This window comes from Panthera tigris, chromosome A3, assembly GCF_018350195.1.
Source record: "Panthera tigris isolate Pti1 chromosome A3, P.tigris_Pti1_mat1.1, whole genome shotgun sequence".
NCBI classification, from domain to species: Eukaryota; Metazoa; Chordata; class Mammalia; order Carnivora; family Felidae; genus Panthera; species Panthera tigris.
The window spans coordinates 34,478,854-34,505,022 of NC_056662.1; the positions used below are offsets into that span (position 1 = coordinate 34,478,854).

The window sequence follows — 26,169 nt, forward strand, 5'->3', positions numbered from 1 at the left end:
TTGATTAAAAGGTAGGCTAAAGAGGGAAAATGCCAATTAACTTTTGCTTCATTTGAAAAACATTGAAAATATGCATTTTGACAGATATTAAATATGTATTTTAAAGCAAAATCCCTTTCTTTTAAATATGCATTAATTGTATCTCTGATATTATGATTCAATTATTATGCAAAAGCAATTTTCTTAAAGATACTGTTATATTTTCACTATTAAATCCAGTGCAGCAACATATTTCCTCCTGTGGAATACATTGGTTCTTCTTTTGATGGGATAAACTGTTTTTAGAATATGCTCACTATATCATACATTATTTATTCATCTCCATGTTCAGCATAATTTTTCTTGACAGCCTTTCTTTCACTTGAAATGTTGTGTAACAAAAACAGCAGAACCAATTGGCATTCGAGTTTATCCTTCTATTCCATATGCTCCTGGATGAATGGGCATCATCACTATGCTGGGCACATTTCAGCCACAGCCTTTCTTTTCTCCTGTACAACAATTTCTCTTCTTACGGAAATAATTTCAGAGCAGTTTGGACTCCTGTTATGTTCTATGTGACCACTGAGATTAAGGTCTATACAGTGGGGCCCAAAGGATAGCCACATTCAGATTTACTTGGATTGCTGCTTGAATTTAGTCTGCTTTAAGGCCAGTTAGATCTATGTAGATTTAGAAAGGAATGTATATTTTTCATTTCAAATATAGGCACTAGATAATTTATGATAGATCTTCAGCTCACGCAGTTTATCAGCAAGTCAAATAATATCAACATGCATCAGACACGAGAGCACATCAATCTGAAAACCCCTGCAATTCACATATACCTAAAAAAATATACCAGCTAATAAACTCAAATTAAGTTGATGTCTTAGTTTGGGTTCCCCCAGAAGCAAACCCTGAGACAAGGATTGGAATACAAGGAGTGTTTCTGAGAAGTGATCCCAAATAGGATCTATTTCTCACTTCCCAGAAACACTCCTTATACTCTACTCCTTGTCTCAGGATCTGGTACACCTGAAACTAATATAATGCCGTATTTTAACTATACTGGAATTAAAATTAAATTAAAACAATAAAAGACAATACAAATGATGACCTGAGAAATGATCCCAGGAAACTAGTAGGGGATAGGAAAGTGAGGCAGGAAAGCCTAAGGCAGCCAATAAAACGTGGGGTTTTTTTGTGGTTTTTTTTGTTTGTTTTTTTATCAAGCAAGTTACAACTGTGGGCAACTGATGCTCAATCCTGCTAAGGAGCTCCGGAGGAGTGTTTGGAACACGCACCCTAGAGTTACTCTACCCAAGGGTTAAGGAGCTGGGTACACATATGCTAACTACTGGGCGGCACTTCTAGCCCTCTGCCTCTCCACCCGAGAAAGCAGGCAGCTGGAAATAGGGCAGTCTGCACTGCAGTGGTTGCTCTGCAGAGTTCTGTGCTGGGCAATGACAGTCACTGTTATGGTTAGCTTCAGAATTGAGTGAGAAGCCCCTCCCCACCCCGATTCTAATATTACAGCCTTAATAATTCAAATTTTGATGGCATTGAACCCAGCACCTTGTATCTGGTACATGTACCTTGACAATAGTCAAATGTATTTAGGCTTACAAATATTTTCTAAATCTGACACTACTGTCTTGGAAAAATTTAATAGGTAACTGTACGAATGATTCTCAATGATCCACGTATGTAAGAATCGCCTGCAAAGCTTCTTTATGTTCTAAATCAAGTTTGGTTCTCAAACTCAGCCAGAGAGTTATTGATACATGGATGACTGAGCCCTCAACCCCAGAGTTTCTACTTCAGTACATTTGGTGTGGGCCTGAGAACGTGCATTTCTAACAAGATCCAGGTGATACCGATGTTCTGTGTAACCTCACACACTTTGCTTGCCTTACCCTAATCATTTCTGTATTTACCATTATTACCAAAAGAAGAATATTATATTCTTCAGATTAAAAAAATGCTAAAATGTTGAAATACATTTTCAGTCTAATTCTAATTGGAAGAGTGCAGCAGAGGAACTTTTTTCTACCTCTGAAGAAGTCAGACAACTTAAGGTTGGAATTTTCTGTCCACATTTGAAAATTTTATCATATCTTTTTGATTGACATCTATTGAAACATGGTCATTCATGGTAATGACTCATAAATGAGGATTAGATTGGTAGATTTTCTGAGTGGGATTCTGTATTGCACTATGAAAATTTACATATGTAATAATGCTTTTCACTGTTGCTGGGCTAGTGATCTCTGCCGCATCATGGGATATTTGTAACTTTTAGGTGTTTTATTTTACTTAGCATACAATTAGACAAAATGGTCATGTTTTTTAAATGTAATTCAGGGTTCTCATATTTTTCCTTTTTAAATCATTTTGTAATGTAATTGGATGTGCCACAAGAGTAAGAGGAATGTGACACAGGTGGAGCCTTGATAAAATTAAGTGGAAGCCACCTAGACAAATATACAAAAGGACTGGAGTTTAATGACATCCGGTACGTCAGGTCTTAGATAATCCTATTCTGTGACACCAGGGACAGGTAAACTCTTTTGTGCTATTATTGTATATTGCTTATAACTTTATCATGGTACTTATCTCAGCATATCACATTATTATTTTATGTTTCGTATCCTCCTGCTGATCTGGGGACTTGAAACGAGAATGATGTCTCATCCATGTCTCTATGCCTAGTATTAGTCACAGTACCTGGAAGGGTATTCACTACATTTTAGATAAATGAGTGAATAAATCAATACATGTTTGAGTCAGTAAAGGCCAAAAATGTCGGTAAATGTAGAGAATGAGCCATGAATCAGTGGCTTTTGCCATCCAGTCCAGTAATGCAAGTATCAGGTTGCATTTCATGATTTGGAATTATTGTGGCTCTCTGGCTGGCAAGGCCAATGGAGAACCAGAACTTGATAGAACTTAGTAGACTTTCTGTCACCAGTAGCTTTCCCTGAAGCCAATTATTAGTGCGTAAGTAAGGATGCCTATGATCTGTCAGAAGGGTTTTCAGTCCTCTATATTAGATAATCTGAAGAAATCGCCCAAATTTTTGGAAGAAGCCCCAGGCCAGGAGATTGTTAGTTGATGGGAAGGGGGAAGCAGGAAGTAAGATGTAGATAACTAGCTCTGCCTTATTATCTAAGCAGAAGAAAAAGGAATCATATTTTATTTAAAAAATATTTTTTAAATTTTTTTAATGTTTATTTATTTGAGAGAGAGAGAGCGCGCGCGCACAAGCAGAGAAGGGGCAGAGAGAGAGGAAGACACAGAATCTGAAGCAGGCTCCAGGCTGTGAGCTGTCAGCATAGAGCCCAACATGAGGCTCAAACTCATAGACCGCAAGATCATGACCTAAGCTGAAGTCAGGCGCTCAACCGACTGAGCCACCCAGGCTCCCCAAGGAATCATATTTTATAATTGATTTGCGATAGTACTTAATTGAAATCACCCACTTCTGTCTCTATAAAAGTAACTTCACAAGTACACTCTAAGCTCTGTATACGCTTTTCAATCCAGTGATAACAATAAAAGAAAAGGGCTATTTGTTTTCAATCCTGCATTTTCCTTGTAGAAGGGAAATAGATGAAGAGTGATGGAAAGTAATAATACCCTTGGGTTTCATAACACTAGCTCTTTCTCTCTTATAAAACATTCAAGATTTATTGTTAGGATTATTCTCTAATGCTACTTTAAATCCGGAATCATCGAATGAGACCCCAAGCAACCTTAAGAGGCCATCTTTGTGGTATAAAAATTGGCTAATAAAGATGAATTATAAATAGGAAAAGCACTTATAATATCTACGTGTATATCCAGCATTCCCCTAACCTTAAACTGTGAAACTTAAATTATATATAAGAATGTATTGGTTAACATAACACTAGCTACTGTAACAAGCAGTACCAAAAGGTCATTTGCTTCATACGATAGAATTTTATTTCTTTTTCATGTAACGAAGTCCGGTGTGAGTGTTTCTGGTTGGTGCATAGCCTGCTTCCACATGCTAATTCAGAGAACCAGGTTCTTTTCATAATGTGACTCCATCAACCCCCTGGGTCTTGCTGGGAAAAGAGAAGGAAACAGTAGAGATACCTCATATGTCTCTAAAAAGTCCTGCCTTGACCTCTCCTAGACAAGAACTGGTCAGATGGCCACCCCTGAGGGCAAAGATAGTGAGAAGGGCTTGTAAACATTGTTCCTGTCTAGGTAGCTGCCATGTAGACACAGCAGACACCATGGGAGTGTGAATGTAAATTTAGGGGATAACTAGTCATTTTCTGCAATGTAGATCAAGACAATGGAATTCAAATCTGCTATGTCTAGAATGACTCTAAATTGACTGCCACTCTTATAAGACCCCAAAGATAAAGTCAGTAGAGTAACCACTTTGTGTTCCAAATCACCTCTGCGGACCTCTCAAAAAAAGGGATCCATCAGCAGAAGGATCTAGACTAGACCACTTAAAAAAGACATTTCTATAAAAACACGTTGAAATTAGGTTTATCCCATTTCTGATTTTAAACCCTACAGGTTTAGCACGGTCACATCACCACACAATGATAACTGAGGAAATGGGAGAATAGAGGGACATGCCAAATTATTTAGCGAGTGCCTTCCGGAGTAGCTGCTTGGCTCAAAAGCTAAGTGAAGTGTCATCTTCCCAGTGATTGTTGCCTTATCAAAGATTCAGGACACCAGTACAATGCAATTATGTCTCCATTCATTCAGCAAAGAGGATGGAAGTTAATCCCTGGGTAGGGAGGCCTCAGCAGACTTTTAGATCAAGTCCAAATACAAACCCATGGAATACATTACCCAGGTATTTCAGAGGTTGTAAATGGACCTGCACAGTGTTTTTATTTTTTTACATTTAATTATCTTTTTTTAGTAATCTCTACACCCAATGTGGGGCTTGCACCCATGACTCCAAGATCAAGAGTCACCTGTCCCTCCGACTGAGCCAGCCAGGCATTCCAGACCTGCACAGTGTTTTTAAAATTTCTAGCGTAGGTGCCAATACTGAAAAACCGTAAGATTTAACATGAAAATCCAGATTGCTAGCTTCTTTTGAAAAATCAGATGTAGCAACCTCAAGCATATACATGGCAGCAATCTAGTTAGTAGATCACCACAATTCCTGCCCAGCCCCAGCCACTCATTTACCTTTTTCCCTGGCCCTGTGTCAGTTTGTTCTCTGAGAAATTCCAATATGGGCTCCAACTTCACCTTGGATGGAGAATTCAGGATTAACAATCAGACTTCTCAAAACCCCTGAGGCCAGGACAACAAATGTCTAGTTTATTCTCAGATCAAGTTGGAAATGGGCAACCTAAAACCACAATGATTTAAGCAGAAGACAGAAGTATTATATTTAGAAGGAGTGGGTATATAATTAGGAAATACTTGCTCCCTAAGAATCAAAATCAATTATCCTGATAAAACCCTAGCACAGCTAACCACTCTTGAAATATACATTTATAAAAAGAAAAAGAAAAACCAAAACTAATTTTAGGTGATCAGGAGAAGGGCGTTCTCCAGGGACACGGCTGAGTTCATTCCAGGACATTTGACACAGCCCATCTCTTGTTTTTTAAATGCATAGGCTTTAAGTCAGGAGAGAGCGTTTTTTAGCTAAGGCTCAAGTTGGATAATTCCGAATGCTTTGTAAGTCTTAAAAGGAGTTAAGAGAAGAAAGGTGCATGCAGATGAGGACGCTCTGATCCCTGGCAGACCCATGCAGGGGCAGGACCCTCCATGAGAATAAAGTGTCAGTGACTACTGGGATGTCTCAAAGGATTCCAGCCCAAGACTTCCCACAGAGGATGTTTTGCTGGAAGTCTCCCTTATCTGAGATGGTTGTATGCACCACCTGCACCACAGACATTTGTTTCTAATGTGACTCACTATAGAGATTGAATTCATAATGTAAATTCAATTCTTCCCTGCTGGTGGCATTCCACTTGATTGAAAAGAAATACACACTTCATCTAAAAATAATTAGCCTTTGAACGACCGTTTATTTCAATTGACTTGAGGCTTTTTATTGATTCTTTTAGGGTTTATGTGGCTGAGAGAATAAGATTCTTCTAGTGTGGTCTTTCTTACCTCTCACCAATGGGTGAGCGTTTAAGTATGAAATACAATTCCAGATGGCCACAGGTATTCGTACCTCACTACTAACTTCTACCAAATCTAATTCACAGATTTGTGTTGTTTCTTGGGGCCCATAGATATTTGAATTTGGAGATTCTGAAATTAATGAACATGTATTAAACTGGTGAATACATGAAAAGTCCTAAGAACAGTGCCTGCCACATAATAACCACTCAGTAACCTACAGTTAAATCACTATTATTTTTATTGTTCTTTCATTGTAGGTTACTAGCAATATTTACTACATTGGTTCTACCCCAAGAGATTTTCTTTTTTTCTTATAAACCAGGGTGTTTTTCTTCTTCCAGTTTTTCGGTTGCTTATTCCTTCCTGTAGTATCTGACTCTACAGAAATAATCTGGTTAAATTAGACTATGCTAAATGGCAAACAGGAAAACAGCCGGCTGACCAAATAACAGATCCTAAGCTGAAGAATTACATAGTAGGAAGTGAAAAGCCAATGTCTTCTAAGCATGACAGATGCAAATAGAAAAACCCACTGAAGGCTTAGAAATAGACCAGGCTAATTGGTCTATTGCTCTACTGGTCTATTGGTCAGCTGGGTGACAATCCTTATTGTTTCCATGAGCCTGTATCCTGTTACTAAGAGGGCAGCATATGAATAACACCCTATGCCATAAAACACCTCCTCAGCATCACTTTTCAGTAAAAGACACTTTCCAATTATTTTGTGGAAGCAACTCTGAAATCCTAGACATGCAAGGAAAATACATTGGAGTTATCTGTGATTCTTCTCTCAACATACAGCCATTAGATTACTGAGATCATCACAAATGCTCTTTTTACAGAGTGTGGAGGGGTTTTGGAATGGGGGCATAGTGCCCTGTATCAGGTGGCAAGAATTGGTGTTCATATCTTGATTATGCACTAAACCACTTAAGTGATAGGCTTTAGTTTCCTTATTTAAGGAATGATGGTTAATAGTGCAATAAATGTGTATTCACTAAAGGTTATGAAATAAGTCTCTTAGCTTCCTTGTTCCAGAGCACAAGTGTTCAGAGATCTGAACCATCTTTTGGTATTTTAAGTACAGTGATAACTTTCAGTGTGACAAGGTGTCACTGAATTATGATTATTCATTTTAATAAAATCAAATTTCTTTCTTCATTCAGAATCATTTTTATTCCCAGCTATGATAGCCCCTCCTGCTGAGTCTTCCTAAAGAAAGCACCTACATAAAATAGAAAACTCTTAGGCCTTAATAGTAGGCACCTTAAGGGGAGAATACTCCAGTGCAGACACAAAATTTCAAGGCCTAGAACACAACATTCACTGGGATGAAGTGGCTTGCCAAGTATCAAAATTATTGCCTTCTATTATAGTATAATTTGCTTTTAGATGCTGAATGGTAGTGATATGTATACAAAGCAGCAAGGGTCAGGCTCTGGGACATGACAAACAATTCATTCCATGTGAAGGCCACAGAGTTTTATGCACATTTTTTGAAAGAAATTATGGAGGTCATGGGGGAAAAACTACAAAAATGTTGCATTAAAACACAAAACTTCAATTATATTTATTTAGTTCATGAATCTTCAGGTTAAGCCAATCTGGACTGGGTATAGCTGATCTTATCTGGGCTTGTTCATACATCTGTGGTTAGTTATGGATCAGATAGGTAACGTTACTGATCTCAGCTGGACTTACATATCTGGATAGCAGCCACCTGCTATTTGATCTTGGACAATTCAGGCTGTGTGACTGGGATGACTGGAATGATCAGTTATTTCCACGTGCCTTGTTCTCTATGAGACTGGACCAGGCATGTTCCCATGACCATAGCAGAGTAACGGGAATGAAAGCTGAAATGCACAAGTGCTTTTTCAAGCCTCTACTTGGGCCATGTCTGTTAACATTTTATTGGCCAAATAACTCACATGACCACCTCATATTCAAAAGGCAGAGAGCTAGCCTCTACCACTTTAGTAAGAGGAACTTAAAGTCAGAAGGCAAAGGCTGTGGATATAGAGATGAAGCATTGAAGCCGTTAATCCAGTTTAATGCAGAGTAGAATCAACTAGGTTCTGGAACTCATTTTGCTATTACCAAGCTAAATTCTTGAGAAGCCCACTTAACTTCTTTTAGCCACAGGTTTATAGTGAGTAAAAGGAAAAGGTTTGACTATATAATTTCTAAAATCCCTTTCCAGTACTACTAACTTTTGGAGAAGTTGACTATATGTCCCTTTCAAAGGTTTCTACAGCAATTGCTAGACACTTGTACGATGATCACAAAAGAAATTCTGTAATACATCTTAAGAATCAAAGGAGGTATAAATTATAGGTTAAGCTAGGATACTGAAGCACTTCAAGAGAGGTATATTGGGAAAAAGACAGTGAATAAAGAATGGGGATGTAGCTACGAAAAAAAAGTCACAGGAATCCGATCATGTTCTTTGCTGTATTAAGAGAAAATTTCCTCTTTGGGCAATTTCATGGAGTATATGGGTGTATAGAGGAGTTAACACATAAGATCTATGTCAGAATGTATTTGGCTTTTGACTTGAAATAAAATTTAAAATTCAAATAAATGCATGTTAGGAACTAAGCTTGATAAATCACATAATCTCTAGCTTCTATCTTTCCTCTTCTATTGATTCAGTATTTGAATCTACTTAGCATTTAGTATTTGGATCCACTGCCTACCTATCCTGGATCCCTCATCTTTCATCTCTGCAGGCTTAACAACCTTCATTCTACCTTCACCCAACAGCCTCCAACAAACACCTTCAATCCAAACCTGAACATTAGCAAACTCCAGAGGTCTGGAAAGATGAGATTTACAAAGAGAATTCTATTATATAAATCAAACCCTGAAGTAATGTTGAGGGGGAGACACACAAAAGGAGGACTTCGTTGGGATTCCTTTGTCTAAAGTGGTGCTATTCAGAAAATGGTTCTTAGACAAGCAACATGAACATCGCCTGGGAGCTTGTTAGAAATGCATAACCTCGGGGTGCCTGGGTGGCTCAGTCATTTAATTGTCTGTCTCTTGATTTCAGCTCAGGTCACGATCTCATGGTTCATGAGTTTGAGCCCCCATCAGGCTCTGTGCCTACAGCTCAGAACCTGGAACCTGCTTTGGATTCTGTGTCTCCCTCTCTCTCTCCCCCTCTCCCGCTTGTGCTCTATCTCTATCTCTCTCAAAAATAAATAAACATTAAAAAAATTAAAAAAAAAAAGAAATGCAGAATCTCAGGACCCACCCCAGATCTACTAAATCAGAATCTGCATTTTAACAAAGCCACCAGGTACTTTATATCTATGTTAACTTTTGAGAAGCACTGATGTAAAGTTTTCGTATCCTGTCACTTTTAACACACAGCCATCTTTTAAAGAAGTGCTCTCAACCGTAGACTCTGAGGTCCCCTTGATAGTAATCTGTAGTTAATTATAGAGGAGAGAAATTGGAAATGATTTAATTATTATGTATTAGAGCAGATTCAAAGATATGTTCTTGTACTTTATACTATTAAAAAGAGCAAGGAAGAAGGAAGTTACAGCTAGAGAACTCCATCTCCCTAGTAAATGTTGTCTATTATATGTATCCTAAAGAGAAGGTTGAAAGATTCTGCCCAATATCAAGGATGTTGGCAAATCCTACAGGGCCCAACCTAAAAAAATTTTTTTAAGTTTATTTATTATATATATATATATATATATATAGAGAGAGAGAGAGAGAGAGAGCGCACACGTGAGCCAGGGAGGGGCAGAGAGAGAGGGAGAAAGAGAATCCCAAGCAGGCTCAGTGCTGTCAGTGCAGAGCTTGACTCAGGGCTTGAACTCAAAAACCCTTGAGAACATAACCTGGGCAGAAAACAAGAGTCAGATGAGTAACTGACTGAGTCACCCAGACACCCCAAGGCCCAACTTTTTAAGTCTCACCTCCCCTATAAAGTATTCCCCATATCACTTCAAGGCTAAAATACAATCTTCATTTTCAACATCCATAGTATATTTTGTCTTAGCACCCATTCAGCCCAACTTGTTATTTTCACCATACACATCACTTGTCACCCCGGAAAGATTCTAAATTTTTCGTTCTTCACAGTGCCAAACACAGGACCTTGCACCCATCAGAGTGTTCAAAACATTGTTTGTTGATAAATGCTTCAAAGTCAACAACAGCCCAGAACATAATCTAAATGAGAGATCCAACACATTCCATAATTGTGCTGCGTTGACCTAATAATGACTCAAATGATATAGCTAGAAAGAGCAAAAACCACTTCGACAGGATTCCATATGTTCTCAGCTGCAAGTTAATGTTTTTTGTCTGTCTCTCTTTAGAAATAAAGCTATACATAATTAATAAGCAAGCACAATATGCTAATTACTTTAGCATATGTAATGTCATTTAAATCTTTTAACAACAACCTGTGGAAACTGGCATTATAATCCCTACTTTACATATGAGGAGATTTCAATTCCAAGAGAGTAAACAAGCAGCCCACGGTCATATTTGGAAAATGCAAGCACCTTTCATGAACAGAGAATCTTGTCTATCCCTTCATGAATTATCCAATTGGATAAATCGATGGCAACAGTTTAATTTGTAATGTCTTCCTAGCCCTTTGTAATGGGCTCTATTGCTAGTTGGTATTTGTTCAAAAGATGAAAGTCATTTTCATTTTCAAGTAAATATAATAATTTATGGAAAATCTGCCAAAACTATAAGGATGCAACATAATCCAAGACTTGATTAAAAGTGTCAGGAATTTATACCCATTGTGAATTAACTGTATTCCTCCACATTGGCATGAAGTGTCCAATTTATTTCTGTTTGGGTCTGAGGTGTTTTCCATTTTGACCTAGAAATAAATTGATCATCTTTTCCTCATTTTCTTTAGATTTCAGTTGCTATTGGCAACCTGGAATTACAAGGTTAAGCAAATGCTGCATTTGCCTTGAGTGGTTTGTAACTTTGAACTTTGAGTTCATGTTCCGTGAGAATTGCTTACCTATAGGAATCACTACTGCCTTGCACGTGGCAAATCCAAACAGTCTGAATCTGCTGTCAAGCTTCTGCTGGGACTGTATGGGTTTTATCAATTTTTAAGTTTATTCTTTGATTTATTGGAACTGGATACCCATCTATAAGGGTACTATCAATCTGGAAGCTGCAGTCACTCATGGTACTGGTTTGGGTTCCTGATTCTTCATGGCTGAAGTTTTTCCTTCAATGGGCCCCATGAATCACTAGCTTCTTCACCTTGTCCCTATGATTATGGATTGAATTCTCCTAGTCTGCATATCCAGCTTGGAAACAAGTGGCTTTCTGCAGGAACTATAGTTTCAGCACTTCAATACCCCAAATGCTTAGGCCTTCTTTCCCATTCTCTTAGAACATTAAAACCCCAGTTTCTTAAGATGGAGAATTTTCTCTACCACTCATGGGCCTTTTGACTTTGTGTTCCTTTGTTATTCCTGTGACTTAAGGACTTATTTTTCTCATATTAAAACTCTGTTATCAATTTAAATTAAATGTATGTGTTCTAGGGGCGCCTAGGTGGCTTAGTCTGGCAACTAACTCTTGATTTCAGCCCAGGTCATGATCTCACAGTTCATGGGTTCAAGCCCCATGTCTGGTTCTGTGCTGACAGTGTGGAACCTGCTTGGGATTCTCCATCTCTTCCTCTCTACTTCTCTTCTCTGCCCCTGCTCATTCTCTCTCTTTCCCTCTCTCTCGCTCTCAAAATAAACTTTAAACATAAAATAAAATTAAAATAAAATCTTTATAAAAATTGTATGTGTTCTACTTGATTCAGCATTTCCCTGTTTGGAGTAGAAGACGGAATCTCCACTCAGACATTTTGACTCAAATTCTCATTGCAATTTATCAAAATTCAGAGGAAAACAAATAAACCAACGCAATCTGTAATGGCTGGGATATGTAATGTGGTTCCATTTTCCCACATGAGATTTTCCAACAATCCCCTCTTAACCTGACTGACCTACCTCTGTAATTTTTATATGATCCTGTTATGTCTGTTCTTGGTTAAAGTAAAACTTCATGAGATTATTCTAAAAATAAGAGGAGTTTTGGGGCGCCTGGGTGGCTCAGTTGGTTAAGCGTCCGACTTCAGCTCAGGTCATGATCTCGTGGTCCGTGGGTTCGAGCCCTACATCAGGCTCTGTGCTGACAGCTCAAAGCCTGGAGCCTGCTTCAGATTTGGTGTCTCCCTTTCTGACCCTCCCCCGTTCATGCTCTGTCTCTGTCTCAAAAATAAATAAACATTAAAAAAAAAAAAGAGTCTGCAAGGTGGCTCGAGCTGATTTTGAAACCACCCATTCTATATGTGTATTTTAATGCTTTTCCCACTGTTTTCAGTAATCTCTCAGCTGATTGATGATGTTGAGGTTAAAATACCTGTGTTAATTCTTTATAAAATTCTCCTGGCCACTCTATCCCATGCTCAGGGGTTTTGCATTTTCCTGTTTATTTGGGATTTTTTAAAAAAATATCTGTTCTTATTTTGGAATGCTATTTTTATGCTAAAAGTGAAATAATCACATTGCCATAAAAATGAGAAATAGAAAAAGTAAAAATACTCAGTCCCAATACAGCTTATATTTTAGCATTTTCTTTCAAAGTAATTCTGTATTCTTAGAAAATATTCTCATAGTTGTAGCCATAGTACATCTAAAATCATATGTTGACCTACTTCATTTATCACAGTCACATGATTATTTTCCCCCATTTTCACAGCCATTTATTGTCTTACATTTATTGGCTGCATTACATTTCTTTAAGCAGAAGCCTATGTTTTCTATTACAGAAACTCTGTTGTATTGTTTTAAGTGGATTTTTTTTTGCTTGTTTGTTTGTGAGTTTTATTATTTTCCCTAATCCTTAGCAGTAAATTTTAAAATATTTTGAGCAAGATGATTTCAGTACCATATTACCACACGCATTTCCCAAAGGCCAGAGATATTTTTAAAAGGGTTACAAGACTAGGAGGAATTACATTTTTAAAAATACAGCAGATGCTGGGCCGCCTGGGTGGCTCAGTCGGTTAAGCATCTGACTTCAGCTCAGGTCGTGATCTCATGATTCAGGAGTTCAAGCCCTGCGTTGGGCTCTGTGGTGACACCTAGGAGCCTGAAGTCTGCTTTGGATTCTGTCTCCCTGTCTCTCTGCCCCTCCCCCACTCACATTCTGTCTCTGTCTCTCTGTCTCTCTCTCTCTCTTTCTCTCAAAAATAAATAAAAACATTGAAAATACAGCAGATACTTCCGGAGAAAGAAAAAAAAGCGAAATGATCTAAAATGTCTAATGAAAAAACCAATGGGAACAAATGGCTTTATGTGTATACCAAAAGTAACACAACTATACAAGAATATAATTATTTCAAGTGAATTTTTACAGAGTAATATAATTGTGCATTCTTGGTGGGGTTTATTCTATGAAAAACAGAACCTCAAAAATGTCTTAAGCTTCATGTGGTTATTGTATGGTTAGGGCATAATATTGAAACTACTTCCATATATTAGAAACTGTAAAGCAAATAAGTTATATTGTTATCAAAAAACAAAATATACAAAATTAATTACAGAATAAAAAAGATATACCAATATAGAATCAAAGAATTAAGAAAAAAATTCTATAATGTTATATTAAATTTGAAATATCAACACGTACTAACGATTTTTCAAAAATGCACATCCTATTGTCTCCTGAGAGCCTAAATACAATGATAGTCTGGAAAGCAGTGAGCACTTTTAGCACCCAAGCTTGGTTATTAATGCTTCTCCAATAAAGGCACCTTGGAAAAGTAGCTGATTCCAGGTCTGAGGCAGAGAAAGGACAAGAGGTGCCTGAGTTACCTTATTTTACCTAGAAAAGCAAGCAAGTGCTCAGAAACTGATGACAGCATGTCAAAAGGACCCAGGAGCATGCCCTTCAAGGGCTTCTGCTGGCATTATATAGGACAATTTGAGCTCAAAAAAGACTAATGGCTGTAACTGATTTAAACAAAAGGAATAAATAGAAATAAATATGTGTTGTCTGTAGTTATTCTCAGAGAAAGAGAGAAAAGAAAAAGAAGACTCATTTGCTATTTTTTGAAATTACTGTTGCCCCAACTCCTTACTCAGAGTATTTGTGAATCAAAGGAAAAGAATTAAATGTTTACTCTCCCTTTTTAGGAGGAACTCTGGTTCCTCTCCACATGATGAGGGAAAGCTCTTCCTTACAGAAGAATACTAGCTAAATTTAAAAAAAATAGAAAAATGAATTTACTCCTAATAAAATAGGCAAGAATCATCAATTTCATGAAAAGGTGCTAAAGAAACTTTATATAGATCCAGAGTTTTTCCTACAGAATAATTGCCAATAGCCACAGGAAAACATGTCTTAACAAAGTTGAGGTCTGGTATTTACTACTTTTAGCCAAGTGATCAAATTTAGCATTGCTGATAGTGCAACCACACAATAATAGCACTCACTGATACATTACAATATGAGATATAAAAGAATACCTATTGGCTATTCTTGTTCAAGCAAATGTTTAATCCCCATCTAATCAAACTTACAGGCTTAACTTCTAGTTTACAGGAAAGGCAGTTTTCCAGGACCAACTTAAACGACACCACAAGGAAATAATCAGACACATTCAACATGTGGGCATTCTATAAGAAAATTGAACAGGACTCTTCCAAAACTCCAAGTCATAATAAAACTTCAAACAATAAATAATTCAAGTGGAAGAAATAAAAAAGACAAGACATTACAATTGAATGCAATATAAGAACTTGGAATTCTGGTCCAAAAAAAAGCTGGAAATTTTGGGAGATGTAATACTGGGAAAATTTGAACATGAATGGATGTTAGGTAACATTAAGGAATTATTATCAATTTCCTTGACATGATTAGGATATTGTCATAATGTAGAAAAATGTCTTTATTTTTAGGAGATGTGTGGTATACTATGGGTCAAGTGTTGTGATATCTGAAAATTATTTTCAAATGATTCACCAAAAAAAAAAAAGAGTGATAGGCAATAATAATACATATGTGGCAAAATATTAAGATTATTAGGGTTGTTTCTAGGGCTTTTGTTCTCATTGCTGTCATTGTGTTTTTTTTGGGGGGGAGGGGTTGTTTGTGGGATATTGATGGTGGTTTTTGTTTTTACCTCTACAAACAATGCTGCAATAAGCTTGGTGGTGCTTCCCTCTTATATGTTGATGTGCTCTCTTCTCTGGGCCAGATTCCCTTCCCAAATGTGGAGTTGCTGGGTGAAAAGCTATGTACATTTTCTTTCTTGTAAATATTATAGACATCAGATTATTGCCTAATATTTGAAAAAGTCCATTTCTCACCAGATGTTATTACTCCTTTGAAAAAACTATTTTTCTACCAATATATCCCTTTAAAAAAATGTGCTATTGAATGTTCCTTTTTGTCAATGAGAGTGAACATTTTCTCAACTGTCTATATTTGCACTTCTTCTATGAATTGCTTGAGGTTTGCCCATCTTTTTCACCAAAAAAAGATTATTTTGATTTAGATACATACAGTGACCTTTGAACATGAGTTTGAATAGGTACACTTATACATGGATTTTTTTCAATACAGTATAGTACTATAAATAAATGTGTTTTCTCTTCCTTATGATTTTCTTAATTTTTCTGAATTTTTTCTCTAGCTTACTTAAAGTATATACATATATACACATATATATATATATGTATACATACATATATAGACATATAATAATACAAAATATGTGTTAATATAATATACATATAAAATACAAAATATGTGTTAATTGACTGTTTATGTTATTGGTAAGGCTTCTAGTCAACAGTAGGCTATTAACAAATTTGTGGGGAGTCAAAAATTAGACTTGGATTTTTGGCTATAAGGGTTGGCATCCTGGATCCCCACATTGTTTAAGGATCAACCATATACCTAATAAATTTTTCTTTGTAGCTTACAGTTTTTCTACCTTGCTTGAGAAGGTCTCTTTACCCTATGATTATGCAATTACTCACCTAGATTTTTTTCCTAAGATTTTTGTTTGCTTCCTGTTTTATGTTAAGGTCTTTAATATACTCCTTTGGGCAAAATGACTTGAGTCGGACTTGAGGTCAAACTGAAAAATCTCCTTAAATATCTGTCTGTGCTTTTTCTGTAGCTTTTTTTTTTTAAGTTTTAGCAGTTCTTTTGTCTTTTTATCCTATAGTAGCTTATTATACTCTGGTTTCAGTTTGTTTCCTTAGAAAATTGGCTATGATTATATCTCTTTACTAATTCAGTAACCTGTCTTATTTTATATCTATACCATATTTACATTATACTCAGTTCCCTACACCCCTATTTGTAAACTAACCTTCATAAGTAACTTTACTTTCTCCTTGGTCTTCCTCTTTAAATTTATGAATCTCAAAACCTTGCATAACTAGATCAAATCTCTACCTTATTTTCTAAGGCAATTGAAAAATTGTCAGAGGCAGAATAGCATCCCAAGTGCAAAACTCTTGGACAATATACTCAGGCAGAGCTAAAAACATTTGAACTTGACTGTGTTGTCTTTTCCTGCTTAACTATCCAGAGTAAACAGAAGCTATGAGTAAGCAACATCTTCTGAAAATCAAGTTAACTGAGAAATTTAGAGATTGAGTCTAGCTAGTCAAATTGGAGAACTCAGCCTAAAATGAAACAAATTCTGGCAACGCTTTTATTTATTTATTTATTTATTTATTTATTTATTTTAATGTTTGTTTATTTTGAGGGAGAGAAAGACAAAGTGGAAGTAAGGGAGGGGCAGAGAGAGAGAGAGGAGAGAGAGAGCAGGAGACACAGAATCCGAAGCAGGCTCCAGGCTCTGAGCTGTCAGCACAGAGCCCCATATGGGGCTCGAACTCACTAACCATGAGTCATTACCTGAGCTGAAGTCAGACGCTTAACTGACTGAGCCACCCAGGCATCCCAAGCTCTTATTTATTAATAACTGGGTGCAATGTAATAATTTGCCTTAAAAAGAGAGATTAAATTTCACCATATTCTTCCCTCTGTTTTGCCCATTTCCTAAAAATAGGTCTTATCAAGCAAGCTCATGTTTGCTAATGTTATAGAAAAGCTCCAAAGCATATTCTTCAAATTTAGATTTTTCAGGAAGATCTATCAGTCCTATGGTGATTTTCCCTCAAAAATCTGTTTTAAGATTACAGCAATGAAAAGATGGGGCCAGCTGAATTAAATTATGAGTGCTTTGTGATATCAGGCCATATATGAGACTCCTTTGAATTTCCCTACTAGATCAGGTAGTTATTGCCACAATACTGCTGCCTACCAAAAAACTAAAAAAACACAAAACTGAGCAGCATACCGCAATAAGCACTTACTAAGCTCATGAGTCTATGAACTGTAGGTGATTCTTCTGGTCTGAGTCAGGCTCAGCTGATCTCAGTAGCCTTGCTCAAGCCTGTATTTAGCTGGTGGGTCAGCTAGGGACTGGCTGGTTTATAACAGCTTCACTTTCATGTCATAGCTGAAGTGATAGGGATATAATTGGATCCTGTGTCTCTTCCTATAGCAGGCTAGCCTGAGCTTCTTCACATAATGGCTCAGTAAACTTCCAACAGTGAGAGCAGAAGCACATGAAGCCTTTTGAGGTCTAGGCTCAGAACTGCATGCTGGCACATTCTACTGGACAAAGCAAATCACAAGTCTTCCCTAATTTCAGGGGAATGAAAAATACACTCTACTCTTTGATGGGAGATACTGCCAAGGCCATGAGTACAAGGAGGGGGGGAGGAATTGCTATCATTTGTGCAATTAATCTACCATTCCCATAAAACTTGCAGCTTGAGTTACGGAAAGTAGACATTCAATAGCCTTGAGGATATGAAGTAGAAGGGAATTAGATTGGATGGCACTGAACTCCAGAAGAAGGATCTTCAAGATCAAGCCCTGGTTTTCAGTAAAGGACCATCTGAAGCTCAGGATGGTGGGGAGGCAAAACTAGGAAGGATCCAAATGCAAAATCCATCGTCAGACCCAATCTCTTGAGTTTTCTGGTCTAAGCCAGATTTAAATCTGCTAGGACAGAATTTAGAAACCCTTCACAAGCCCAATAGAACTCATGAGTGTGGTTCAATTTGACTGCCAACAATAAAAAATCAGGAGATCTTTCATGAAAATTGCAAACATTAGCTAAAGCTAAGTTTCTGGCACCCCGTTAGACAGAGCATGCCCTCCCTTCACTCCTACTTATTTTCATGATTTGACTGCCCCCTCCACCCCCACCCAAACATCTGAGTTTGCAACCCTTAGGCTAGAATAATTCCAGACTCCTGATGGATAGGATTTTTTGGGAACAGAGCCAGACTTTACCCTTCATATTTTCTTACAATGAACAAGTATTCCATTTATAAGAATAAAAAATAAATAAAAGGAAAGCTCTAACTTGAAATTTAATAATAAATGATATTTTGTAATTAATTTGTTAATAACTGATTCTAACAATACAATCTACCACTAACCCATGATAAAAGAAAAGTCCACTAAAATTATAACTTAGCCACAATTGGGTCAATAATTAAAAATTATTTTGAATAATGATAATAATAATTATTATTATTATTGTGATTTATAATAAGGAATTTATATTAATCTTCTTCCCAGTTCCTAGCACAGGGTTCCTAAAACTCTTGAAATTTCTTGACATTTCCTAAATAATGGGCAACAAGATGTCTTTTATTATGTTAATGAGATGACTTTTCAAAAGCCCCTTGGAAAGATGGGGGCTAATTGTGGGGCAGAGGAGGGGGAACAATTGTGGGATTAAAGGATTGGACCTTACAGTGCCAACCCCTAACCTACAGGGAGGCAGGAGGTTGAATCAATGGCCAATGGCTAACCATCATCATGCCTATGTAATGAAGCCTCCATGAAAACCCAAAACGATGGGGTTTGAAGATCTTCTGAGTTGGTAAACATATCGAGGGAGATGCAGGAAGAGTGGGTGCTCAGAGAGCATGGAAGCTCCACACCCCTTTCCACATACTTTGCGCCATGCGTCTCTTCCACCTGGCTGTTCCCGAGTTACACCTCTCTATAATAAACCAGTAACCTAGTAAGTAAAATGTTTGAGTTCTGTGAGCCACTCCATCAAATTAATCGAACCCAATGAGGGGATTGTTAGAGCTGCCAATCTATATCCAGTTGGTCAGAATCACAGGTGACAACCTGGACTTGCAATTGACATATGAAATGAGATGAGGGTCAGGGACAGTCTTCTAGGACTGAGCTCTTAACTTGTGGGATCTGATGCTCTCTCCAGGTAGATATCAGAGTTGAGTTAAATTATAGGATACAGACAGTGTCCTAGGGAATTGCTTTGTGGTATGGGGGGGGGGGAGGCTCACACACTGGAATTGGCTGCAGAATCATAATTATTAAGATTATATTATTTTTAAAAATCAGATTATTAAAAAATATTCAAAAGTGTTAGTTTAAGCCTTTGACATTGTCTCACATATCACATTTTTCTTTTTTACATATAAATTTAAAAAAGAAACATCACTCTCAAGCACTATGGGCTCTTGTCCACCAGTGACCTCAGAGAAATTGACTCTGGTTATGTAAAATGTATCTAAAGCTGAAGGCCCCCTACACTAACCTAAAGAAAAACAAATCTACTATTTCCTAAACACAGGGCCCCTTGCTTTTCTTCCTTTCCCTATATTCCTTAGAAACAAAACTTTAACAGCATGCATTCCTGAATTAAACTTGAGACAAATTGATGGTGAGACCTGGATGGTAGTTAATGGAAACTGCCCAACACCAGGCTGAGATTTCACTCTTGTAAAAGCCCCACACCCTTCCAAATTGTTGAGACACCTGGGCAAGCATTGGCCATTGTCATCTTGTCTGCGATGCTCCAATGGCTCGCCTGTTCCCAACAGTGAGGGTGCAGCTGTATGTGAAGGTGCCTTTGCTCTATTGTAGCAATGTCAATCTCAGAGCCCCATGGGTGCCCTTCTCATAGCTTGTTTCCTCCTTGGCTTATTAGAATTCATATGCCAGCATGACATATTCATAAATACCCTACATTTTATATTTGGGAGGAATACTTGACTTTCAGTACTCAGGCCAAGCCATTTTTATCAGGCACTTTTTGATGTGGAAAAAAAAAAAGGTCATTCAAACAGATCCACAGTCCATTATCTGAGACTCTTGGGATCATGGTTTTTTTTGGAATTCATAATCTTTCTGATTTTAGAAAGTGTAATATAATGCATATATTGTGAGCATAATACTCCAGAGGGGTGCTTGGTCATCCTCATAATCACACAAATTAATATGTCTATAGTACCATGCATGGATATTCACATTCCGTGAAATATATAAAGATTATAAATAGGCTTATTTCAATTAATGTCTATGTGTTTGCCACAAATGTACAATAAAGTTCTGGACTTCAGAACTTTGAGGGTTTTAGAATTGCAGATAGGGGATTATGAACCCACATTATAGAACGAAGTCTTGGCAGAATTTATCTAGCATAGAAGCAAGAGCAAAAGGAGTTAAACTAAAGAGGGTGTTGTCACGCTGCTGACACTGTCCAGAATGTGGGTAAAGAAGGGCGGGTCACAGCACCGAGGGCCAGACGCCCTGAGCACTGTCTTGACCCTGGGTGGGCCAGGGCTCAGGACAGGCACCAGAGACAGCATGAAGCCTCAGATGAAGCCACAGATGGAGGACATACGGCCAGGATCATAACAAAAAGTAAGTGGGGAGCTCCGAGGTGAGCCAGGCCAGGAAGATAACCAAGGTGTCCAAGGTAGACCAGCCTCATTGGTATCACTTGGGATCCACTGAGAAATGCAGGATCTTGAACCCCACCCAGATCTCCTGAATCAGAAGTAAAGTCAGGAGCCCAGGTGATCTGTGTGCACCTTAAAAGTTTGAGAAGCGCAAAAAGCAATTCCTTAATGGTTTTAAGGACATGTCTTAAGAAAATCTGTCTCAAGGCTACTAAGAGGAGAAAAAGCATGCTGTCTCACAGACTGTTTCTAAAATTATACTCCCTGCTTACCATTCAATAAGGAAAGAAAATTTCGTGTAAAATTCTGGGTTTCAATAGGGCTCAACACAGCAGAGCTTTTTAGCAGGCAGTACCCACCACCAGCCCCGCCCTTCACCCAATCTACAGAGGCACCCAGCTTTCACTTGTTTTATGATTATGGCTTCCATTTGTGTCTGCATTTGAGGAAAGGGTTCTGTGCCTTTTAAAAGTCTGGGCATTCTCCAGAGCATTAAAGAGGTAAATTAAAAGACAGTTTATTAGGTAGCTAAAACAATTTACAAGGCAAATAAAATTAGAATGAAAAAAAGGGAATCAAAATAAAGAGGTGATAAAAGAAGTCAAAACAGAAGTTAGAGTTGGTTACATAAGTATGTTCACTTTGTAAAAATGCGTGGATCTGCTCTCTAGAAGTACCCAGCTGTGGCTTCCCAGCATCTGAGTGAGGCCACACTTCACGAAGCCCACACATATCTCCCCTGTCCTCTCCAGTCAGCCTCTGCCCTCTCCCCAGCCTGATGCATGGTTGACCTTGGCACTCCCAGCTATCAGAAGCTTCCAGCCTTTATATTTAAGAACTTCAGATCATTGCATATTACTTCTGCAACTTTTTTCAAAAGATTCACCTCTGTGGTGCGCCTGGGTGGCTCAGTCGATTGGGTGTCCAACTTCGGCTCAGGTCATGATCTCAGAGTCCATGAGTTTGAGCTGTGCTGACAGCTTAGAGCCTGGAGCCTGCTTCTGATTCTGTGTCTCCCTCTCTCTCTGCCCTTCTCCCACTCACACCCTGTCTCTCTTTTTTTCTCAGAAATAAATAAACAAAAAAATTAAAAAGAGAAAGATTCACTTCTGTGTATGTGTATGTGGGTATGGAATTTATTTATAATGTTGCAGGTCTTTAGCTCTGTTCCTCCACACAGAATCCGAAACTTGATTTTCAGCTATGGACAAGCGATGTGTCCAACTACACTCTGTTTTACGTCTCTATAGATAACCAAGTGGATGGTATTTACATTAAGTCATTTCTCCCCCATCTTTGTACATCTCTTTCAAAGAGGTCCTACATGGGTGGTTATAGAAAACTAAATGACGTAAAATCCTCTCCTCTCTTGATGTCTCCCAGCTGCAGATGGATCTGGAGCAAGAGTACCAAGACAAGTTCAAAAGGCTGCCCCTGGAGATCTTGGAGTTCGTGCAGGAAGCCATGAAAGGGAAGATCAGTGAAGACAGCAATCACAGTTCTGCCCCTCCCTCCCTGGCCTCAGACCCTGGAAAACTGAACCACAGGCCTCCTTCCAGTGAGGAGCTAGAAGGGGACAACCCAGGAAAAGAGTTTGATACTCCTCTGTGATTGTTCCTGCCAGGCCTTCAAAACATGCATGGCCACTTCATCGGACTCTCTCTTACTACAAAGATCACTGCCCAGGAGCATCTTCCTGAGAAGCATCCCTTAGCCTAAAATCCACACCAAAGGGGGAGTTCTAGACAGATCCATACAGACATCCTCATGCCCAGGCTGTATGCGTTATATGGACACTACCGCAGGTCTACTTATGGAGAGTGCATGTATGTGGGGCTTTTGTTTTCTTTCCAATAGTAAATTCAAAGCAGGCAACTTCCAGGCTCCCTGGGACATTTAATGAAGGACAGTGTCTTTTCTGAAGAAAATCAAGCTCATGTTTTTATTTGAAGCTCTGGTGTAAAGTATTTCAAAGTAATAGAAATAGTTTGAGAAATGCATAGCACTATTTAACACTATTGAACAGTCAACTTAGAGCATTTGTTTTCCTAACTGCCCCTCAACTACCATATCTTCAAGGTAACATGCATATTAAACTGTTCCATCCTTTGCTTTGCAAGCACTGGCGGCTTGCAGTTTGCTAATTTATTTATCGTAGAGGCATCAGTGTATTTGTTGCTGACGTGGCTTTATTAGATACCATAGTGATTCAAATAAGTTGGTTTTCTTTCTTGAGAAAAAGTCACTTGATTGTATCCTCACCCAGTGAATCTATCCCAAGACTTAGTAATATGGCTCCTACATTTGGTTACTTGGGCAAACTGACCACACACTTCCAGACAGTGTGCTTTCTGAGTTGACCGTTTACACTGAAAAAGTCTGGATAGTCATTGGTTGTTGGCCTGAAATTATTACATAACTACAAAGAGTCTGTCTGGTTGAATAAAAATAGTTGAGCTGATATATGTTGAGCAGAGATTCAATCAGACTGAACAGGTTCCAGTGGTTATTTTGCTGTCTCACATTTTATATGGTTCATTTATTTTTACTATAGAGATAAAGATTGAATATTTATCTAGAGAATACACAAACCCACATATAAATGATATATATTATCTCCATGTATATATGTACACACTCAGCCATGTAAGTGCACACACACACACACACACACACACACACACATACACAAGTATGGCTGTGTGTTTTTTAATTGGCAATGACCCAAGTCTCTTCTACAAGACTTAAAACCAAATTCAGGGATAAATACCTAGAGAAGAAAATGGTCAAACATCTGTATTATGTCGCTATTAAATTATATTGAAATTCTAAGAAACAATTGATGGAACCATTGATACGAGTGGAGGTAGATTTAGAACTTAGAATATGAATTTGATATATATTTTACAGGATCAAAAACTGGATTTTAAGTATCAGATTTTAAGCTTGTTTTAATAGAATATACAAAATGTATAGGGCAGCAATATGGAAATTTATTAGTATCTTTCATAATTTTTAAGTCTGACAGATTTCAATTTTATTCTAACATAAAAAATCTTTCATTATATATCTACTATGTACATTTAACGCACTTAACGATGTCTTTTGTTAAGTTTCTATGTTGGGTGGCATAAGAAAAACAAATTATATTGTGGGAAAACTGATCAAAAGTATTATTGAAAGAACTTAAGTAAGAGAGAGTAATTATATAGAAGAAAATATAGTCTAGAGAGTAACACAAAGAACATTGAAGTTAAAGCCCTGAAGAAAGATGCTCACAGCTTTATTTTACTTTAAAATAAACCTGTCTGATTGTAGCTTAGCGAAACATTCTAAAATGCAAAAACCAGTCGTGTCCTGAAAATTGTGTTTCAAGAATTTAATATTTTTATGCAAATTATTTTATTTAACTTTAAGCAATAACTAGGGATCACAATTAAGTTTTAATCAAAATGAAGGCTTAGTTCAAACATTAGGCAAGAGTGTTTGATTAAAAAAAAAAACACATCTAGCAAGACACAGGGGAAAAAATCCCATCCTCTTTGGAGATGATTATATTTTGATGTGAAAGATTTGGGGTATTAATTAGACACTTAATAAAACTTATCTTCCACTGAAAGAGAATTCTTTTGTAAAGCATTCTACTTTTGCACTTTGAAAGAAAGGCATTAATCGTAAGGAAGCAAGAAAGGGCACAATTGAATGCTGCGTTTTTATAAACAAAATTACAGACTGTCTAACATTGCAGAAGAGTGAACTAATAATAGCATTCATAACCAAACACAATGATGATTATTACAGAACCTTGTATCACAGTTTAGGCCAGAGACAGACAAAAGTGGAAAAAAACTTGACTTAACACAAACTGTTCTGGTAGTTGGATTTCATGATCTTAGTGACTCGATAGTCATTTTGCAATACATTTGTATTTGGCCATTTACTGTAATCACATTTTTATATCTGTACAATGACAGTTTTTGCAGTTGTGGGGTAGTGTGTAACACTGTCCATCTTGCATCATCGAAATTACTACAGCGATACTATCATTTAACAATATTAATATTACTTGAAATAGAGTAAGATAAAGAAAAAGGGTCTATATGATGTGCAGTTTTGTGCCTTTATGTATTTGCCTTGTTCTGTGTTGAATGTGTGAAATTCTGTACTGTGGTCTTTCCTATAATAGAGAGAGCTGTGTAGTAAATTAGACTGTGCCCCTCTGGTACCTTTACACTACTGAGACTAGCGTGGTTTTGGCCGTGAAAACCAATTTTCAAAATTCTAATGACATGCTGCGTGGTTTTGGTTTTCAGCGTTTCATTTGAACATTTCAACATCGCCATACATTAATGAATACTCCTGTAATTGATAAGCAGTCGTTAAATCCTTCTGAAAGAAAGGGCCATTGCTTGCATTACTTTGAATTTAATGTTGCGCTTGTGCACTGTATAAATATTGTTTGTGACAGATTGGACATTGTGACTTTTGCCTTTTCAGAAGACAATAAAATATAGGACAAAGTATTTGAAACTCTTAAAGTGTACATATTTTGGTTCTTCTATCTCCAATTATTTAAAATGCGTAATTCACATTTTTGTAATAATTCTATGCAATTTTGTGGCATGATGTTTCTTCCACTTGTAATTTTATGTGCTTTCATCACAAATCCAAAGGAAACAATAAAAATTTCTTAACACATCCCAGCTGTTATTTCTTGGTGTCAGGGCCAACCTTTTTTTTTTTGACAGGCAAGATGGTGTGAGTGGGCTTAGTATCAGTCATTAGGAACATAAGGCCCACCCTGACACAGCCCTTCTGTGGCCGCACAAGAAACCAGGATGCTGCAGTGCATGTGCCAGAGGGCACAGTTGTCATTACTGTATCACTCCACCACCCCATCCAGGAGTGGCATTCACCTGCCCATGAATTTCATTTTAGAGATCCTCTCTGCCTTCCTTCACCAAAGCTAAGGAAAGCAAAAGTCAAGGTTTCTTGACAAACAGTGGAGATGAACTGACAGAGTACTTGGTGTAAGTTTTCTTATGAAACATAAATAGGGTTTGCCACATTGATTTTTTTAAAAAAGGAATATACATGTGTGTTACGAGAATGTCCCATAGGCACACCTTATGCAATATATCCATTACCTACTGCTATGTTACACATTAGTCCAAAACCTGGTGGCTAAAAATGATCAGTATCTCTT

General features: G+C 37.5%; 1 protein-coding gene across 1 annotated transcript in view; it reads left to right on the forward strand.

Annotated features, from left to right (window-relative positions):
• The window catches only part of PLCB1 (phospholipase C beta 1), a 694,981-nt gene extending 669,368 nt beyond the window's left edge, over positions 1 to 25,613 (forward strand). Inside the window, exon 32 of the mRNA XM_042980903.1 lies at positions 22,347 to 25,613. Within this exon, the coding sequence (XP_042836837.1) occupies positions 22,347 to 22,574 (228 nt within the window). The 3' untranslated portion in view covers positions 22,575 to 25,613. The remainder of the gene's footprint in view (positions 1 to 22,346) is intronic.
• The last annotated feature ends 556 nt before the right edge of the window (positions 25,614 to 26,169 follow it).